General features: G+C 31.5%; 1 protein-coding gene across 1 annotated transcript in view; it reads right to left on the reverse strand.

Moving 5' to 3' along the window:
* Positions 1-876: 876 nt before the first annotated feature.
* The window catches only part of HDX (highly divergent homeobox), a 180034-nt gene continuing 162838 nt past the window's right edge, over positions 877-18072 (reverse strand). Inside the window, exons 7-10 of the mRNA XM_011361148.1 lie at positions 13622-13701; positions 10683-10766; positions 5125-5247; positions 877-1045 (exon numbers count right to left, since the gene is read on the reverse strand). Of these exons, the coding sequence (XP_011359450.1) occupies positions 920-1045; positions 5125-5247; positions 10683-10766; positions 13622-13701 (413 nt within the window). The 3' untranslated portion in view covers positions 877-919. The remainder of the gene's footprint in view (positions 1046-5124; positions 5248-10682; positions 10767-13621; positions 13702-18072) is intronic.

Raw genomic sequence — 18072 nt, forward strand, 5'->3', positions numbered from 1 at the left:
GCTTACCTTGATTCCTGTTTCATAAAACGTAAGAACTGAAAAAAATATCATGACGCTGGTGATAAACTTGTAATAGTTGTGCAACATTTCATCTAACTCAGTTACACAAATTTACTAGTAGAATGTAAGTTTTATCAGTATTTGTCATTTGTAGAAATGAAGAATTTCCATTAAGACTAATCTCTTACAACATTTTGTTTCTGTACACTTAAAAATTTATTTGACTTCATGTTGGTGAATTACTTTTCCATTAGTGCTTTTCCCCCTCCCCGCATATATTTGGGTTAGATAATAAACGAATACCAACAATTTACAATTATATACTAGGAATCACCTCAGTTTCAACCATTAGTTTAAGTAAAATTTTCAAGGGGTTGAAAAATAATTCCCAAGACTCATCCAGGTTAAATCATTTTTAAAATTTTGTTTTCAATTTTCAGTCCATTTTCCTGAGTTAAAGTGTATGTTAGGAGAAGGAGAGAGAAAGAAAGAAGATGTAATGGCTACAAAAATAATAATTAAGCTTTAGTAACTTGGTAAGCAATGTTGAAATACCTTTATTTTTGTGTGTCTGGTCAAAACTATTATTAAAACTAAAATTCTTCTATAAAACCAAACAAAAACTTTTCAGAAATTAGATGTTATGCATTTCATAGCTAAATTGCTCAAAATTAAATACAATTATCTTCTCAGAGTTCCATCAGTTTGGAAAAAAAAAAAACTTTTAAACAATGCTTTTAAATTTCATATATATATATTTTTTGCATTGTAGCCATTATATCTTGTCCATCCTTCACAGAATATGTTGGTTTCAACATGTTTTTCCAACTGAAGAATTTCAGGGCAACAGAATGAAGTTATCTTGAAATGCACACCTGTTAGGCAGCCAAGTCTGTATCATATACCTCCCCCCTACAAATCACAAACTGTCTGAGGCATTTTTCTCTGATAAAGAAGACACACTGAATGAGGTATCATCAGGCTCCGGCGAAGCATGATTGAAATCCATCTCTTCTAATTCAGGAGGTAAATCTGACAGCAGTGCCTGAGTCAGAAAAATCAATTTTTTTGAATTAGTATGTGGACAGATCTTTTCCAATTTTATGTTAATAGTTGTGATCCTCTCATGTTGATTTATTCTTACGGATTTAAAAAAAAAAGAAGCATTTTGCTTTCAGGACCATATACAATATCTTACCTAAAAGATAAATTCTTTATATACTATTAAGGAAATAACAAAATGCTAGATCTTGAGAGTGTAGATTACATACAGTGGAACCTCAGACAAAAGGGAAATCAGGAGAGAAATGAACAACTATTCTGCACCAAGTGCTTTGAAGTGTTTAAGATAAGTGATTTCCATACTAGTTTTGAGTGTTCACTGATTACTGCTAAAGGGCTTTAAAATTATATTTCTTATTAAAATATTCTTGCCTAGCTATGCTGTCTTTTAGAGAAAAAATGTATTTTACAAAAGGTAATTTTGTACTTCAGTGGGAGAAAGAACTTAGCAATTAAGAAAGAAGCTCAGCTATTTTACTTTAAACTTTAACAACTTGAAAAGACCAAGTGATTTTTTTTTCCTTTTCTTAGTCTATGCCTATATATCTGCAGATGGCCAAGCATCCACCAAGGTGCAGCTGAACCAGTGAATCTAGCTGTGTAATGATGTATCTAGAGGGCTGCCCATTTCTCTGGTGGAGTAATTAAGATAAGCTGAGAGCCATGAAAGAAGTTTGCCATGGTGTAACTGTTTCATCTGGTTATAGAACATGCGTCCATACCAGAGAAATAAATGATTAATCAAGTTTCACGTGGCTGACAGTGTTGATGCCTACTTGACCATAAAAAAAATGTGAATTAAATTACTGACTTGCTGTTCCCACTATTAAAAATAATGTAGCATGTCTGGGAAATTTTTAAACAGTATTACTTACAGTGTAGGCTTTGAGTGCAGTGGTAAACAAGGACCAAGGTAACAGAATCAAATGCAAGCTTGCCACTACTCAATTAAGGGACAGAAAGACAGAGCATGTTGGAGAACATAGGAAATTCACTGTTGAAATAAGACAATATTTACTTATTTGTTAAAAGAAGTGGCAGCTATAAATCCTATACTTTTTGTCTTATAGCAGAGAGGCAAGATTAGAAACTTTCTCCCTTTTGCCAGGCTGCATAAGGAAAGGCCAACTGATCCTGAAGGAATAGCTGTTATTTATTTCATACTGTTAAGTAGATCATGAATTTCTTGATGAAATTCAGAGTAATTTCAAAGCAGTCACCTAAAGGTACTACATGCTTTTTAAGGTGCTATGTTGTGGTAACAGGACACAATGCCATTTTCTTCTAGAACAGTTGTTTACCACTAACCAAATCCAGGTGACATTGGATGATCATAGTTTATGAGAAATACATCACTGGATTTAGTTCACTTTGTAATTATGAAGAAGCTATGTTAGAGAGGGCAAAATGTTCCAGTGAACATTCAGTGAACATGTGCTTAGAATATTGAAAAGGCAAGTGGATAAGCAGACTTAATGACATTCTAAATTATAGTGGGAAGACCTTGAAATCAAAGAACCTTTACTATTTATTTCTTTGTTGTTGCATTTTATGTAATTGACTGACAAAATGAATATAGCCTGAAATAGAAAAACATTAATATTTGGGGTAGTACAGGGCACTACTAATGGATAAGGTCCAATTAAAATGTTTTCTTTCCAGTATCTTACTGGATTACAACACTGACACACTGAACAAATCTTTGGAGTGTGCTAATTGCTAGAACTGCCTTTTTCTTGGACACTAATACAATTGATTTATTTACTACAGTTTCTTCATTAATCTACCTTCAGAGTCTGACCTAGTACCACTCTCCTCAAGAGATCAAAGCATTTCCTAAATATATCATCAGTCTCTATAACACTTATTCCTGCCCCTAAGGTATGAATGTCAAATTCCATAATGTTAACCATTCTTATCTTCCTTGCAAAGTGGAGAAATTGAAATTCAAGAAAAGCAAATTGATCTGGCTAGGATCACATAGTGAATTATCAGGGGAAGAGAGATCATAAGTAATGACTTAGTACAGGGCTGGTAACATTATTTTTATCTTAAAATGGCTAATGGTTTAAAAACCTTTGAGTAATATAATATTTCAGTCAGGCAATATCATATACTTTTAAAGCCTAGACTGCTTCTTTGAGGCAATATATTCTGTAGACCATTCATCTCACTCAGTTTACCCAAATCAAGATTAATAAAAAAAACACTTAAGATTTTTTTAAAATAAGAAACCAATGACACAATGGTTCTTTTTTTATTGGGTAGAATAAATTTAATGCCTTCTAGAAATAAACCTGTAAGTATTTCATAGTGTTAAATGAGTAATTTAAGACATTGCCCAAATAACTTTTGTGTCTTCTGTATTTTGAGACCATATTTTGAGATCCATTATACCCAATATCAAATCAGTCATTTCTATTTGGTGCTAATTATATAGGCTATGACTTTCAGTACATTTTTTGTATAACTTTCTCTTTTTCTTAGTCAACATTTTGTCCACATCTTAGTTGATTAGCCTTTATTAGAAAAAAAGTATAAGAGAAGGAGAAAAATTAAAAGTACAGTAGTTACTTTTCTTATTTGTTAGTGGTCTTATGGAAGGAATCGATCCAGGAATAATGTGAAAATTAGAAAATAAAATGTGATGTGTGTGCTATTCTTAGATATCAAAAGACATAGACAACTGTTATTTACCTGGTCCTCTAATTCTGAATTCAAAACCATGCTATGACTTTTGAGACCAGAACCATACTCCAAGTTATTCCAATGGTTGAACCTAATTTTTTTTTTACAATTATTTAAAATTTACCATACCCTTGGGACCATATTCAAGACCACCACCTCATTCTATAAAATCTTTAGTGTAGGTTCCTAAAAAGCAAACATATTTTAATATGCCATGGAATTTGCATAAATCATATAATAAAACAATAGTCTTAAATAAAGCTGGCAAAGATAACTAAAGACTACTGTCTTGGGATGTGTGTGTGTGTGTGTGTGTGTGTGTGTGATGGGAGAGCAAAATTCATGATACTAGCTACATAATATACATGCTAGTTAAGCTTCATGAATAAATTCTTTTAGTTTAAATTTTGTAGTTGAGTACTTTGGTGAAATATATAAACATTTTTCTCTTTTTTAAAAAGGAGAGAATTGTGAGATGCTAAGACTCTAATCGTTTTCCCTGGAGATATCTAGGATGGTACGTGCAGTGTCGCTTGGATATAAGGGGTGAAATTTTATACTCTTGAGATTCCTTGCTGGATAAAAACCTCTGAGACTGCTTCATAGTTAATGGTTACCTGTGTGACATACTACTTATATTTAACTTTTCTGTCAAGGAATCAACATGGCAATATACAACTCAGAGGCGAATTTGGAATCATTTACTATTAAATGGAACATTTATTATAATTCTTTTCAACAATTTTAATACATCATTATACAAATTTCACATAAAAATAAGAAACAAAATTTGGGAGGAATTTGTAAACAATATATTAATTTCATCTTTGGGGTAGAGGAATCAAACACTTTAGTTAAATTGAGAAAAGGAAATGATGCACCATGGTCATGAAAAATTCACAAAGTAATTCCATTATTTTTTAGTGATGAGCAACATTTCATAAAAGAGAAGGTATCTGAACATTTGTAAACTCTAGTAGGGGCTAGAAGATAACTGAAATTCAGAAGAAAGGCAACGCTTCACCTCTTTCATTCACGAAAGGCCCCCAGATATGTGTCTCTCCAGTTAATGTAGCCATCACAAACATTTTGAGAATTTCCTTAAAATTAATTTTTAAAAATTCCCTATTTAAGGCTAACTTGGAATTAAAGTATGTTAATCAGTTATTTTGATTTTCCATTAAAGCTTTACACAAATTTTGAATATCTATTCTCAAGAAAACTGTGCTCAAAAAGGTCATAAGTAACAAATTCTTTTTTAATGGCCAGCAGAAATGAAATATAAAAACAAACAAAAATATATGAAAAACCCAATGCAACATGACATTTTTCAACATGATACATTACAGTTTACTAGTCTCTTCTGGCACCTACCTGCTGTTGTTCCTTATCGTCAGCTTTCATAGCTAGTATCAAGCTTCTAACAAACGTCTGAAGTTTAAAGTATTTTTGCTTTTGAATTTCTAGCTCATTTTCAATGAATCTGACTTCTTCATTCTGAAGAAGAAAACATCAAACAATATAATTATCTTATGCAAACCTAAGACTGTATATGATTGATACACAATAAAATTCTAAAAAGGCAATCAAAAGAGAGGGACAATGAGGAAGATAAAATTTTAGCATAAAGAAATATAAAGCACGGAAGGAAGTTATTCTGCTACTCAAAGGCTGCCTTTTAAGCAAATCACCAATAGAAAAATATTTGCAAGTTCAAAAATTCAATCAAATAAATTCCAGTAAGAGAAAAATCAAGAAACAGTTCCCCTCCCCTTGGAAGACTCTTCTTATATTAAACCTAATTAGCATTTGGATTAAGATTAAGAATATAGAGAGTTCAATTAACCCCAAGTAAAGAGCACCTGCAAATGCAGAAATTCTGAATTACAATGCCAAATGCTGAGAACTAAAAATTATTTTGTACCAAAGAGATACCGAATTTATAACTAAGACTGTCTAAGTAATAATTACTAAGACTTAGTTTGTTGAGCGTTCCCCTCTCTGCCTTTATGTAAAAGTCTATTATTCAGAAAATATCTCCAAATGTACCACTGTAAACCACTAATTTGAGACCAAGTCTCCCTTCACTATTTTTGCTAGTTGTGTAGGGAAAAACAGTAGACTAGGATTTGGGAGGATTTTAGTGCCAAGATTGTTGATAATTGTGTAAACTTGGGCAGGTCAACTAACTTCTCTGTCACTCTGTTTACTCATCAGTAAAATTGATATGATATTAGTAATCTTTGGTAAGTCTAGCTTTGAGAGTTAAATGCTCAAACAAGATAATAGCCATAAAGGTGCTCTGAGTAGATTTACTATTAAAATTATAGTAATCAAGAAATCTAGAAAGTATGGTATTGGTAAAAGGGTGGACATATAGGTCAGTGAAACATAACAGAAAGTCCAGAAATATATATTTGATTGACTTTAAAAAAAAATACACTGAGTTAATTTAATGGACAAAGAAAGGATAGTCTTTTAAAGAGCAATGGTTAAACAATTGTAAATCAATATTAAAAAAAAAACCCTTATCTCACATCATATACAAAACTTAACAAGAAATGAATCATAGACCTAAATGTAAAAAGTAAAACTATAAAACTTTCATGAGAAAACGGAGGAGAAAAATCTTTGTGCCCTTGGCTTAGAAGCCAAGATTCTTCAAGAGGATGCAAAAAGCATGAAACTTAAAGACTTCATCAAAATAAAATATTAAAAAAAAAAAAAACCTCTTTGGCCTTCAAAAGATGCTGCTAAGAAAATAAAAATACAAGCTGCATATTGGGAAAAAGTATTTGTAAATATCACATATCTGATAGGGACTTATAATCAGAACACATAAAGAACTCTTACAATACAATGATAAGACCAGAAACAGAATAAAAAACAGGCAAAATATTTGAACACACACTTTATGAAAGAAGATATATGAAGGGTTAATAAACACAATAAAACGCTTAATATCATTTATTATTAAGGAAATGCAAACTAAAACCACAATGAGATGCTACTACTAACATACTACAATGGCTAAAGTTAAAGAGACTGACAATAGCAAGAGCTGGTGCGAATGTGGGCCAATTAGAAGTCTCATACATTGTTAGTGGGAGTGTAAAATGACACATCCACTTTGAAGAATATTTTGGCAGTTTCTAATAAAATTAAACATACTCTTACCATCTGACTCAGCAATCCTACTCTTAAGTTTTTACCGAAGGGAAATGAAAACACATATCCTCAAAAAGACATACACGAATATTCATAGGAACTTTATAATAGTCAAAAACCAGAAACAACACAAGTGATCATCAGCAGATGAATAAACAGATTTTGGTCGTGGTTACACAACTGTATCTAGCTGTCAAAACTCATCTAACTGTATAAGAAGGTGAATTTTCTTTGTATGAAAATTATATATCAAAAACATGGTTCAAATATCTAAATAAATTATTAGCCAACCCCTGTGTCAAAGAAACATGAAAATAAGTTTTGAGTATTCTTCGAAGCTGGAGAATTGGTCTCAAACAGCAGAGCAGGAGTTTTAGTGGCATTTGTTTAAAAAGCTTCATAAAAGACATTAGAATTCATTAATTCTATGAGCATTTTTGTTGTTTCAGTTGAGAGAATACCGTTGTGTTAATCATATTCAATCTATGACATGTTTACTGCATCAACTTTTTTTAATCAGCTTAGTTTAGAACTTATTTTACCTAATAAAATTGTTTCTATTTAAGACCGTTTAATATCAAATGAATCATCTGATGATTCAAGCTAAATTCCTTGTCCAAAAGCACTCTTCAGCAATCTAAGTTAGAACTAGACATTATAATAAAATTCAGCATGCTCTTGCCTTAATACATTTGACTAATCCTATTTTTTATATTAATTATCAGAACAATAGTATTAATAAAATGCTGACCAGGAAGTCTTTTTTCAAATAGGTGCCTATCATTATCTTAGTGTCTCCTTTGAATGCATAATCCTTTTGAGCTGCACTCGCAGTCCATTAAAAAGCATTTTAAAAACATTAATTCGCATTTGCAAAAGTCATGAAGTATGTTTTGGTATGCAGATCTCTAATTTCTCATGAGAATATTCCTCTTCAGTATTTATGCACTGTTTGAAAAACATAAACAGCTTTAAGATAATTTAATATTGCAGACATATTCTTCTTAGATCTGCTTTTTGTAGGCCTAGTAAACACTTTATAGATTATAGGCAGTAATTTATGTATACTTTAGAGATTTTCCTAAATAGAATGTTTGTGAGAGGAACTAGTAAGTTAACTGAATTTCAGAAGACAAGATCTAGCTCATTATTCTTGTTAAAATTTTCCCTACATTCCCAGTAAGCTTTGCCAATTATCCAAAATGATTGCAGGGAACATTCAAGGCTTCATGTGGATAGGAGCTTTGATTCCTAAGCAGGCTATTAATGATTGCCAAGCCTGAGGCATTATTTTATGACATAGTTACTTATGCCTCAGGGACTGAACTCATCAACTTGTCTCATAAGCATTTTGGGTTAGTTAGAACTCCTAGTAATATGGATTTCTAGTAATATATCTCAGTCAGAAACTCCAAACTGAGCATTGATGGTTGCACAATAACAATTAGCAAATATATATCAGAAACATTCTTCTATTTTGCTACAGTGAATCCCAAGAGTAATGGGAGATTGTTTAATTTCGTGTGGGAAAAAAGTTATAATGACCCAGCTTCTTGTCTTAACTGATTTTATATAAATGAATTCTTGCCTAATAATATTAAATGTACTTCCAATTATACTTTATTCACTCACTCAAGAACTAGTCACTTGACACCTTTGTGCTAGGAACAGATAATACATAGATAAATAAGTCTCTTCCTTAGAGAATGTTATGATGAATATACTTAGAAACTAACAAAATGATTTTGATCCCAAAACAAGGAATACTAACATGCATATGCAAATAGAGTACACCAATGTTCTCTGAAGAAAGATTAAATTTCCAAGCTGATAAGTCTGTTTTAAATCAACGTCTTGAAATCAGCAATGAGAACTGCTATATGAAGTTTCACTTACCCTTAGTTTAGAATTAAGGTAACAAAACTCAGAGTAGGTGAACTGAAATATTTTTAATAATGATTATAAAAATATATTTTTTTCTATATAGGTGCTGATTTTTGAGAGTTAAGGAAGTTTATATAGGATACTGATGTATTATAAAAGACATCCTTAATAAGGTGGTGAAAGATCCCTTGTTCCCACAGCTTTTACCACAGTATAAAACAGTATATCGTTAAATATCCTTTAGAATTCAATGAAAATGTTACTTGATATTTCTGGGCTGGACAATCTGCTGTGCTCTGGTCTTCAGCTTCAAATTCTTCTCAAGTAGGTTGGAACACCAGAGCAGAAAGGTACTAGAAAGAATCCTCAGAGTTCTGGGCCCGACCATATCTGAACTGATTGAGAGTGCTAAGTGGAGCACACTTAACAGCTGTGCAATCTAGTCCTCTCGTCTATAGTTTCCATAGCCTGTGCCAATTGGTGGCTTGCAGAGCCATTTTAATTCTGAACTGGGCATTTAGAAATATTATATGATCATGTAAGAGAGATTAGAATTATTTCTTATACTTCAGAACTAACAAATTTATAATTTTATTAGTTGGAAATACAGTTTAAATATAGAATTTTACTGTGCTCTTGATCACTTAGAAAATAAATTTCAAAAGATAATTTTCTCCTGTGTTTACAATGACCAATATTTTAAAGTCTTACATGTTATGAACATTTGGAAAATAGAATCTCTTGAATGACATAACTTTCAATTATAGTAAAATTGAAAAGAATGAGAAAATGACAGCTGTTGTCTTTTCTGATTAAATGTTATTTTCCATTAATATCTAAGTATTAGTCTCTGCTTTGAACTCTTATGATATTCAAAGAAAGAATGATTGTATGGAAAGATTGTATGGCCAAAATTTCAGAAGATCCTAAAGTTGCCTTGTGAGATAGGATACTGATGAACAAGGGGAAAGCAATTACACATGTATGCAGAAAACATATTAACATATATACTGATAGCTTATATGGCATATCAAAGTAAGCCTTTCAAGTTTAATAACAAGTACCATTAAGAAAAGTACATTCTATTCATACTGATTTTGTATTTGATTTAAGGAATGTTTTTAAACTTCTAAAACAGATATAGTATTATATTTTTAAAAAATGGTCTTCAAAATACTGTTTGGTTTCACTTATGGGTGGAATCTAAAAAAAAAAAAAAACCAACGAACAAACAAAACAAAACCAAAACAGACTCATAGAAACAGAGACCAAAGAGATGGTTACCAGAAAGGAGATGAAAAGGGAAAGGGAGTATAGTCAATAATATTGCGATAAGTTTGCACAGTGACAATTGATTACTAGAATTAGTGAAGTGATCACATTATAAGGTATAAAAATGTTGAATCACTATATTGTACACCTGAAACTAATATAACCAATATAAGATTGTATACCAACTATACTTAAATTAAAAAAAAAAGACAAAAGAGTGGTCTTCAGAAGTTGCAATTTGAGATAAAATTAGCAAAGAAAAAAATCTGGACTTTTTTTCCCTTTACCACCATTTAAAAGTGAACATTGACTTTAAAAAAGCATTGTTATAAATTTCACATTAACCACCACTATGCACTACCTTACCTTTTCATATACCATCAATATCTACTCACACTTAGCAAACACTATGCTTACTACTGTAACCACTAAATCAGCCAGCGTTAATTAAAGTGCTGAAGGATATCCAAGTTGTCTTAGGGAGTCACATGTGGAATCCCAGGATGTTTATCAAATGGGAGTGAAATAAACTAGTACATAAGTGCTGTAAAAGGCCACCTCATTTAACACCTTCTCTTAATGAATTCAAAATCTGAAATTACTTTTACCTTATAATCCAAGAGAGAATTCACTTGTTCTACTTCCAAATTACTTATCATGTCACTTTCTTCATCGTCAATAATTTCTATTTTCTGTAACACAGGTGAAGTTTTTATAAATATATACCTGATCATCATCACTATACTCAACAATGTATAGGGCACATACATTCAATGCTTAGTTTAAGTGATGGCATTATTTAGTCTAGTTTTGGGAATAAACTCTGATAACCCACTGGATCCTCAATATTACACCTACTGTGTGTCTGAGCCACTTCCTTCTACCTTTAATTGATGAATGCTTAGTAAATACAAAATTACTGCAATACTATTTAAAATAGGAAATAAAAAAAAATCCTTTCGCAATATCCCTGAAAAAAAAATAGCATTCAAATTCTGCTTAAATAGCACCCTCCAATGACAGGAAAATCGCTTCCTGTAAGAGTATGTTTGTAATGGTAATTATACCTAATTGTTCGTAAGGGCTTTCTTTTTAAGTACCCATACACCTCTTTGCAACATGTAATGTAAAATGTCAACATATGACATGCATTTCAAAGTCAAATACAATTTTAAAACATATTCACTTATTTACTTATTTACTGCACTCCATTAGCTAGACAATTGAAAGCAGACTTGCATGATGTAATGATCAAAATAGCATAGTGACTTGTTTCCATCATTAGACAGTAAGAAGGAAGAGAGAGAGACTTAAACAGCAAAAAGTTTTAGAGTTAAGGTACAGCATTGTTTGTACAGTATCTTGCACACAGTAGGTACTAATTAAGTATTTGTCAAAAGAAAAAACAAAACAGCTTAACAATGATGAAAAGAATGACCAATAAGCTTCAACCATGAGGTCAAGGCAAGTTATCTAATCATGGAAAGTTTTTTTTTTTTAATAAAATCAAAAGCAAATTAAGTACTAAATTTTTCTGTTGCATATGAAAAACCCAGTCAAGAAAAAGCACTTTTACATATTTAAATCCTGCAAACCCAAAAGAAAATTTTAAAAAGAGAAAAGTTAAGCTATAATCACTAAGCAGTTTTTTAAGAATGAGCACATTAAAGCACATTAATAGCAACATGTCATAGGCAGAATTTGAAATCAAGCTTCCTACCCAGCAATATTAAAAATTGCAAAAAAAAATTTAGAATGATCATATTTTATATATTGCTTATGAGAATATAATACCATAACAGGATTCATGACCTGCAGGCTTCTGAGTCAAGAGGACAGCTGCAATGAAGTTGCTTTCTACAGCTGCCTGGAGATGAATCGAATGTTTTGTTTTCTATTATAATGACTATATAAACTTAGGGCTTAATCTGGCTCTCACCAGAACTTAGATTTGATGCTTTTTAAATTTTATTCTTTAGATTCTCTATATATTTGGATTGGTTCCAGGAAAAAGGAGTTAAGTTATCCAGGGACAACGGTACCAAAGGCCAGTGTATAGATTTGTGCATATAAATAGGTCTTATATGTCTTTGTGATTTGTTATCCATGAATAACTGGAGGCACTCAAAAGCTACAGGCAGAGAAGATCAACCTTTGAAATTTTGGAGCTTTGTATCTGAAAATCAATTGTTCTTGAAAAATTAAGTACCTAAGTGACTGTCAGTCATCCTACACCATGACTTCATTCATTATCTTCAAATGTTTACTGGAGGAGAGAGCCAGTGCAGAGAAATTCAGGCTAAAGAAAAAATGAATGTGTCCTTAGGGAAAAAGAGTTTCCAATTTTTAAATAATTGTATATAATTTGTATAGTGTAATTCAAATCTAGAGCAGAGAAGATTATTACTTGGTGGGATTTAAGAATATTAGTACAATTAATAATTGTGGAAAACAATTATCTATATAATGAAAACATGACTTTGCCCCAAAATAAAAGCTTGTTTTTCTATGCACCCGTTGAATTTAGTGTTAGAAAGGTCAAACATTAACTTAGAACAGGACTAAAGTTAATAAAATGCAATCTTAAACTATATCCTATATGTGGAAAACACTGTTATATATTGTTGATGTTTAACAAAAAATTAACAAAAACTGTTATTTCATGTGCTCAACTTTTATTAAGGAGATGTAGTAGGATTATAGTGTCAGATAAATGTTTGTAATGAAAGCCAGGGTAAATCTTGAAGTTACAGACATTTTGTAACAGAAAAATCCATTGTAGATACCATTTTTTAAAGGTTGCAATCAAGCACAAAACACTTATTCAAAAGCAAAAACAACAGTACAATGACATTTGCCTTTGTCTGACTTTAATATCATTTTGATTTTTGTATTATTTGATAGAGTCAGAATAGAAACAGATGCTGCTAAAATAGCTACTAAGAGGTCATCTTTATGTACTGATAATGTTTATATTTTTACAAAACCCAGTTTAATCCACACATAGCCTGTCTCTGCCTGCTATGCAATTGCTTAATACTGTCTTTCCCTCATTACTGCAATTTTTAATATAATAGAGTTCAATTTAGCTAAGAAAAGAAAAGATACCAAACACAGTACATTAGATAAATATGGTCTGAACATAGACCTTGGAATCATGTATCCCTGAATATAAGTCCCAGAATTAACAAAGGCTTCCTTCATAATCTCAGGATAAACTCTGTTTTAATTCTGCCATCTGTCAAATGAAAAGAAATTTGCTCTTTGCTAAATGTGTTGAAGAAAAATAACTTGTTATGTATAAAATGTCATATGTGTAGTAACCATTAGGTTTTTATAGATGCAAAGCTCCTAAATTAAAAAAAAAATGAGGTTCAAATGACAGTGCATTAAATTTCATTTAGTAAATCTCAAAGATACATAATTTCATTGGTAACAGATCTGTTTTCATTTGCAAAGTAGAGCAAGACAATGCTAATTGTCACCAACTGGAAACATAACCTTGAAATCTATCATGTAATGAGCAAGTCTTTCAAAATGTACATACCACATTATCCGTAGCTATTGCATGGTGGTCCTCCTCCTTATGAGCTCTTGCCTCATTTGGAACCACTTCATTGGACTCTTCTATAGAAAAGAGAAAAAAAAAAGACCATGATTTCATTGTTTATTTTTCAAAACTTTATTGAGAATGCTTTCTTCAAGATCACTTAAATGATTTTTCTATTGTAAAATTTACATTCACTTGTAGCAATTACAAGAGAATTTGAATTTTGTGCATTTAGGTTTGTTCATTACTGAGAATGATGGTACAGTTAGGTGAGATTTTCTGTTATGGTACCCAAACTCACCATTTGGTCCTCTTTAATCTTTGAGGGTTTCAATAAAAATTGTTCACTAAAAAAAAAAAAGACACAAATGGCAAATTCACTTCATAAATACTTTGATGATAAAAATGTGTTCTAGGGAAATAAGTGTGGATAGGTACAAGTATGAGGATGGTCACCATTGTGTTGTTTATAATAGAAAAATGGAAGTTACCTATATGCTTAACAATGGAGGATTGAAGAAATCATTTCAGACCTATCTCTATAATAAATGCTATGAAACTACTAAAAATGAAGTAGAATAATAGTTGATAATAAAGAAAATATTCATGATATATTGGAAAGTGAAAAAATGAAGGTGCCAAAACCTACTATATCGGTACACGGTGATCCTAATTTTGTAAACAAAAGTGTACATATAGAGAAAAAGAAGACTGACTATTTACACCAAAACATTGCCATTATTTTTTCTAGATAGAATTCCACACAATATTTATTTTTCTTCTTTTTGTTTAATTTTATTTATTTTGCTAATTCTTATTTTCTTCTATTTGCTCTTTTATATTTAAAATATATTTTTAAAATAAACATGCACTGCTCATTGTAATAAGAGAAAAGTGATAACAGTAATTTTTAAATACATAGTACAAAGCTATAAATATAGTACATTTCCAATTTTGTGAAAAGACGTGTTTTTGAATGTGCGCAAACACGCAAACACCTGTATATATGCAAAGAGAAACAATGGCAAAAATATTTCTTCACCCCATTTTAAGAATGGTTATCACTGAGGGGTAGGGTTATTTCCAAAATTTTTATTGTATTTCCCAGTATTTTATATAATGAACATGTATTTCTTTTATGATCAAAATTCAATATTCTAAAAATGAGAAAAAAAAGAAAAAACGAGAAAAAAAATTTAATTCAGAGAAACCAGTCTACTAAGCTCTGTGCTGAGCGAAGGAAAATAGCTAGTTCACATGTAGGGTATCTACAAGATAATTCCCTGTTTTAAATTACCCCTACCTCTATTCTTAGAAAAGCAGGACAACAATGTTTCTCTCTGTTCTTTCTGCATAGCCATGTTATGGAGATTATTTGCATAAATAACAGTAGAAGTTTTTAACCCCTTGGCAACCAACATTTTATTTCACCATAGAAAGCGGAACAAAAATATTTATCAGCCCTCTTAAGATTTTTCCAAGTCCATTCCTTTCCATGGAAAGACATATAGGTGCACCTTGTATGAACATGGGGGATGATGAAGAGGAAAACAGGGCTGATCCAGGAACTCACATATGAGTACATAGAGAATTAGAAGTTAAGATATTCAGGGAAATGTTACCAGAGTTTTAATGCAAAGTTCACTATAAATTCAGTTTATTTTTTTTAGTAAAAGAATGGTTCCTAGACAGAAGAAACTATTATCTATTTGTTCTTTAGACATTTAAAATCACAAGCATTTAAAAACCTATCTAATCAGCAATTAAATTAAATGAAGGGAGGGGAAACTATTATTAGGTGTAGTTTCAGAGTTGATATTAGTACTGGTACTCTCAGAATAAGGGTTATATTGCTTATCAACAAGATTATTACTGGTATCATTCTTTCTGGGCTTGCCTTATATTTCCATTCTCCCTTGCTTTGTATACAGTTCTGCTTTACTAGCAACATATTCAAGCATGGTTAATTATTTTTTATAAGATATAAATTTAAAAAATCAAGGATTTCTAAAATAAAAAGGTGTAAAATGATATAGCTAAATAAGGCATGTTTTCTTTTGCTTACAGATAGCTTCCACATTAGTGAAAATTTGAAAGCTAACATACTGTCAATGTGTCTGGTTATTCTTCAAGACAAGCAGCTCTGCTAATTGGAAAACAAGCAAATAGGTGGACTTATTAATCAGTGAAAATTCTAGAGGTCATTCTATGTGGTGGCTATAGGCTCACACTAAGTAATTGTACATAAATTTATATTTCATGTGCACACCCACATAATCAATATGGCTGAGAAGAGGTTTTGTTATAATTTAACATTATAGATGTTAATTGTTCCTATACTTTAAACAATTTGCTTCCCAGAGTAGTAAAAATCTTTAAAACTGCTCAAACATAAATATATTTTGGTAGACACAGAACTTGAAATTAAGGAACTGAGTCATCTATTACTTTTGCTAGAGTTTGCAGTTAGGTGTAGGGTAAAGCCAAGTTATTTTTCTTTATTTTTAAATCAATGCTGACCACATTTCTTTTCTCTTAAATTCCACACGGGGAAAGAAAAAGGAAATGGGAGAAGTGAAGGTGGGAAGTAGAAAGTGGGAGTTAGAGGTAAGTCAGAAGTTCTGTATCAGGGAAATACTGACTCTCTCAAAAGCAAAAGAATGGAATTGAAATGGCTGAAAGACCAACAGCACTTTTGGGTGACTGGTTAAACCTATTTATTACTTTGTTTTAAAAAAAATATCCTTGTTTTTGCTTGCAGACTTTTTATAGAAACTTTTAATGTTATTTTTAATTGGTTTTAACATATAAAATGCAAGCCTTGATTTAAAGACATTTCTTTTTTTCTTCTTAGACATTTAGAAGACTAACACTGTTGAATCAACAACTATATTATAAAAGACAGCAAATTTCGAGTTAGTTTTTTCAAACAATATGGGCAGCTACTCTGATTATTCTGTCTATCTCTAAGATGTAGTCAATGGAACTGTCAAAGCAAACATACATTTAACTACATTTTCATAACTGGAAAAGAATATTTTTAGTACATTTTAAAGGTATGATATTAATGTAGGCAAGAAGATACAATTCACTTAATCATCACAAAAGGATCACACAGTTAAATTGCTCAGATTACTATCCCCGATCAGCAAAATAAAGGAGCAAATAAGACAGAACTAGTAGAAAACAGTAAAAAAAAAAAAAAAGCTCTTTTCTTTTATGTTTTCTTGGTGTAATTTCTGATGAGAATGAAAAGGTTACCATGAAGCTGTGAAAAATAAGCCACAGAGAGGAATTCTAGGCAATCTCGCTTCCTATCAAGTGTTTTTTGATTCATGCATTAAGTTCTCTCCCATTCCTCATTAGGTCTTAATTACTATGCCAGCTGTCTAGAAAACACACTGTTAAATGGCAAAGATACCAGTATAGGAGTAGTGGTCCATTAGCAAACTTAAGATTAACTAACTTTCTTTTCCACGAATTACTTATTTTTTAAAATCCACTTTTAGGTGGGGAGGTGGAAGTTGGAGAATAAAACTCTCCCTAGGAATTTAATCCTTTTATCAGAATATTTCCTCACAGCTCTCCCACTCACCCACAAAAACACACAAATCCTTACTTCCCCACTATCCCTTAAATAGCTGCCAACCATCATTCTCTAAAGAGCTATTCAGGAATCACTGAAAATACTTAAGTATTCCCAGGCACATGCAATTTAGTAAAGACTAATATTATACAGAAACGGATTCATGGACCAATTAGATTAGAAAGAAGGATCTTGAAAATGGTGTAGTAGCTTTTCCTTTTTTCCTGCTTCACAATTTAGTGTACACTAAATTCTCTGTTATTATTTTCATTAATATTAATAACAAATGTTGGAAAAGAGAGAGAGAATACATGGTTCTCTCAATACTAACAGCTTTTATAGTCCTTTCATTACACAATCAACTGCAATTGGGTTGCCTCCCTCACTCAAGCGATTGCTTTTACAAAGAACCCCTTAAACTCCCAATTCAATGGCTTCTCAAACTCATTTTTAAATTTTTATTTTATTTTCCCACTTTATTGATGTATAATTGGCATACAAAAACTGCACGTAATTAATATATACAATTTGGTGAGTTTAGACATATGTATATACTCCTGTTACTATCACCACAATCCAGGTAATAAACATATCCATCACATCCAAAAGATTCCTTGTGTCCTTGATTTAGTGTTAAGAACGCTTAACATGATTTACCCTCTTAACAAGTTTTTCTGTGTACAATCCCTTATTGCTAACTATAGGCCGTATGTTACTCAGCAGATCTCTGGAACTTACTCCACTTATACAACTGTACCTTATTCGTTTTGAACAACTCCCCATATCCTGCCCCCCACCCCATTCTCTGGTACCACAATTCTATTGTCCACTTATATACCTTTGACCATTTTAGATGTTTCAT

This window comes from Pteropus vampyrus, unplaced genomic scaffold (genome assembly GCF_000151845.1).
Source record: "Pteropus vampyrus isolate Shadow unplaced genomic scaffold, Pvam_2.0 Scaffold63, whole genome shotgun sequence".
In the NCBI taxonomy this organism is placed as follows: Eukaryota; Metazoa; Chordata; class Mammalia; order Chiroptera; family Pteropodidae; genus Pteropus; species Pteropus vampyrus.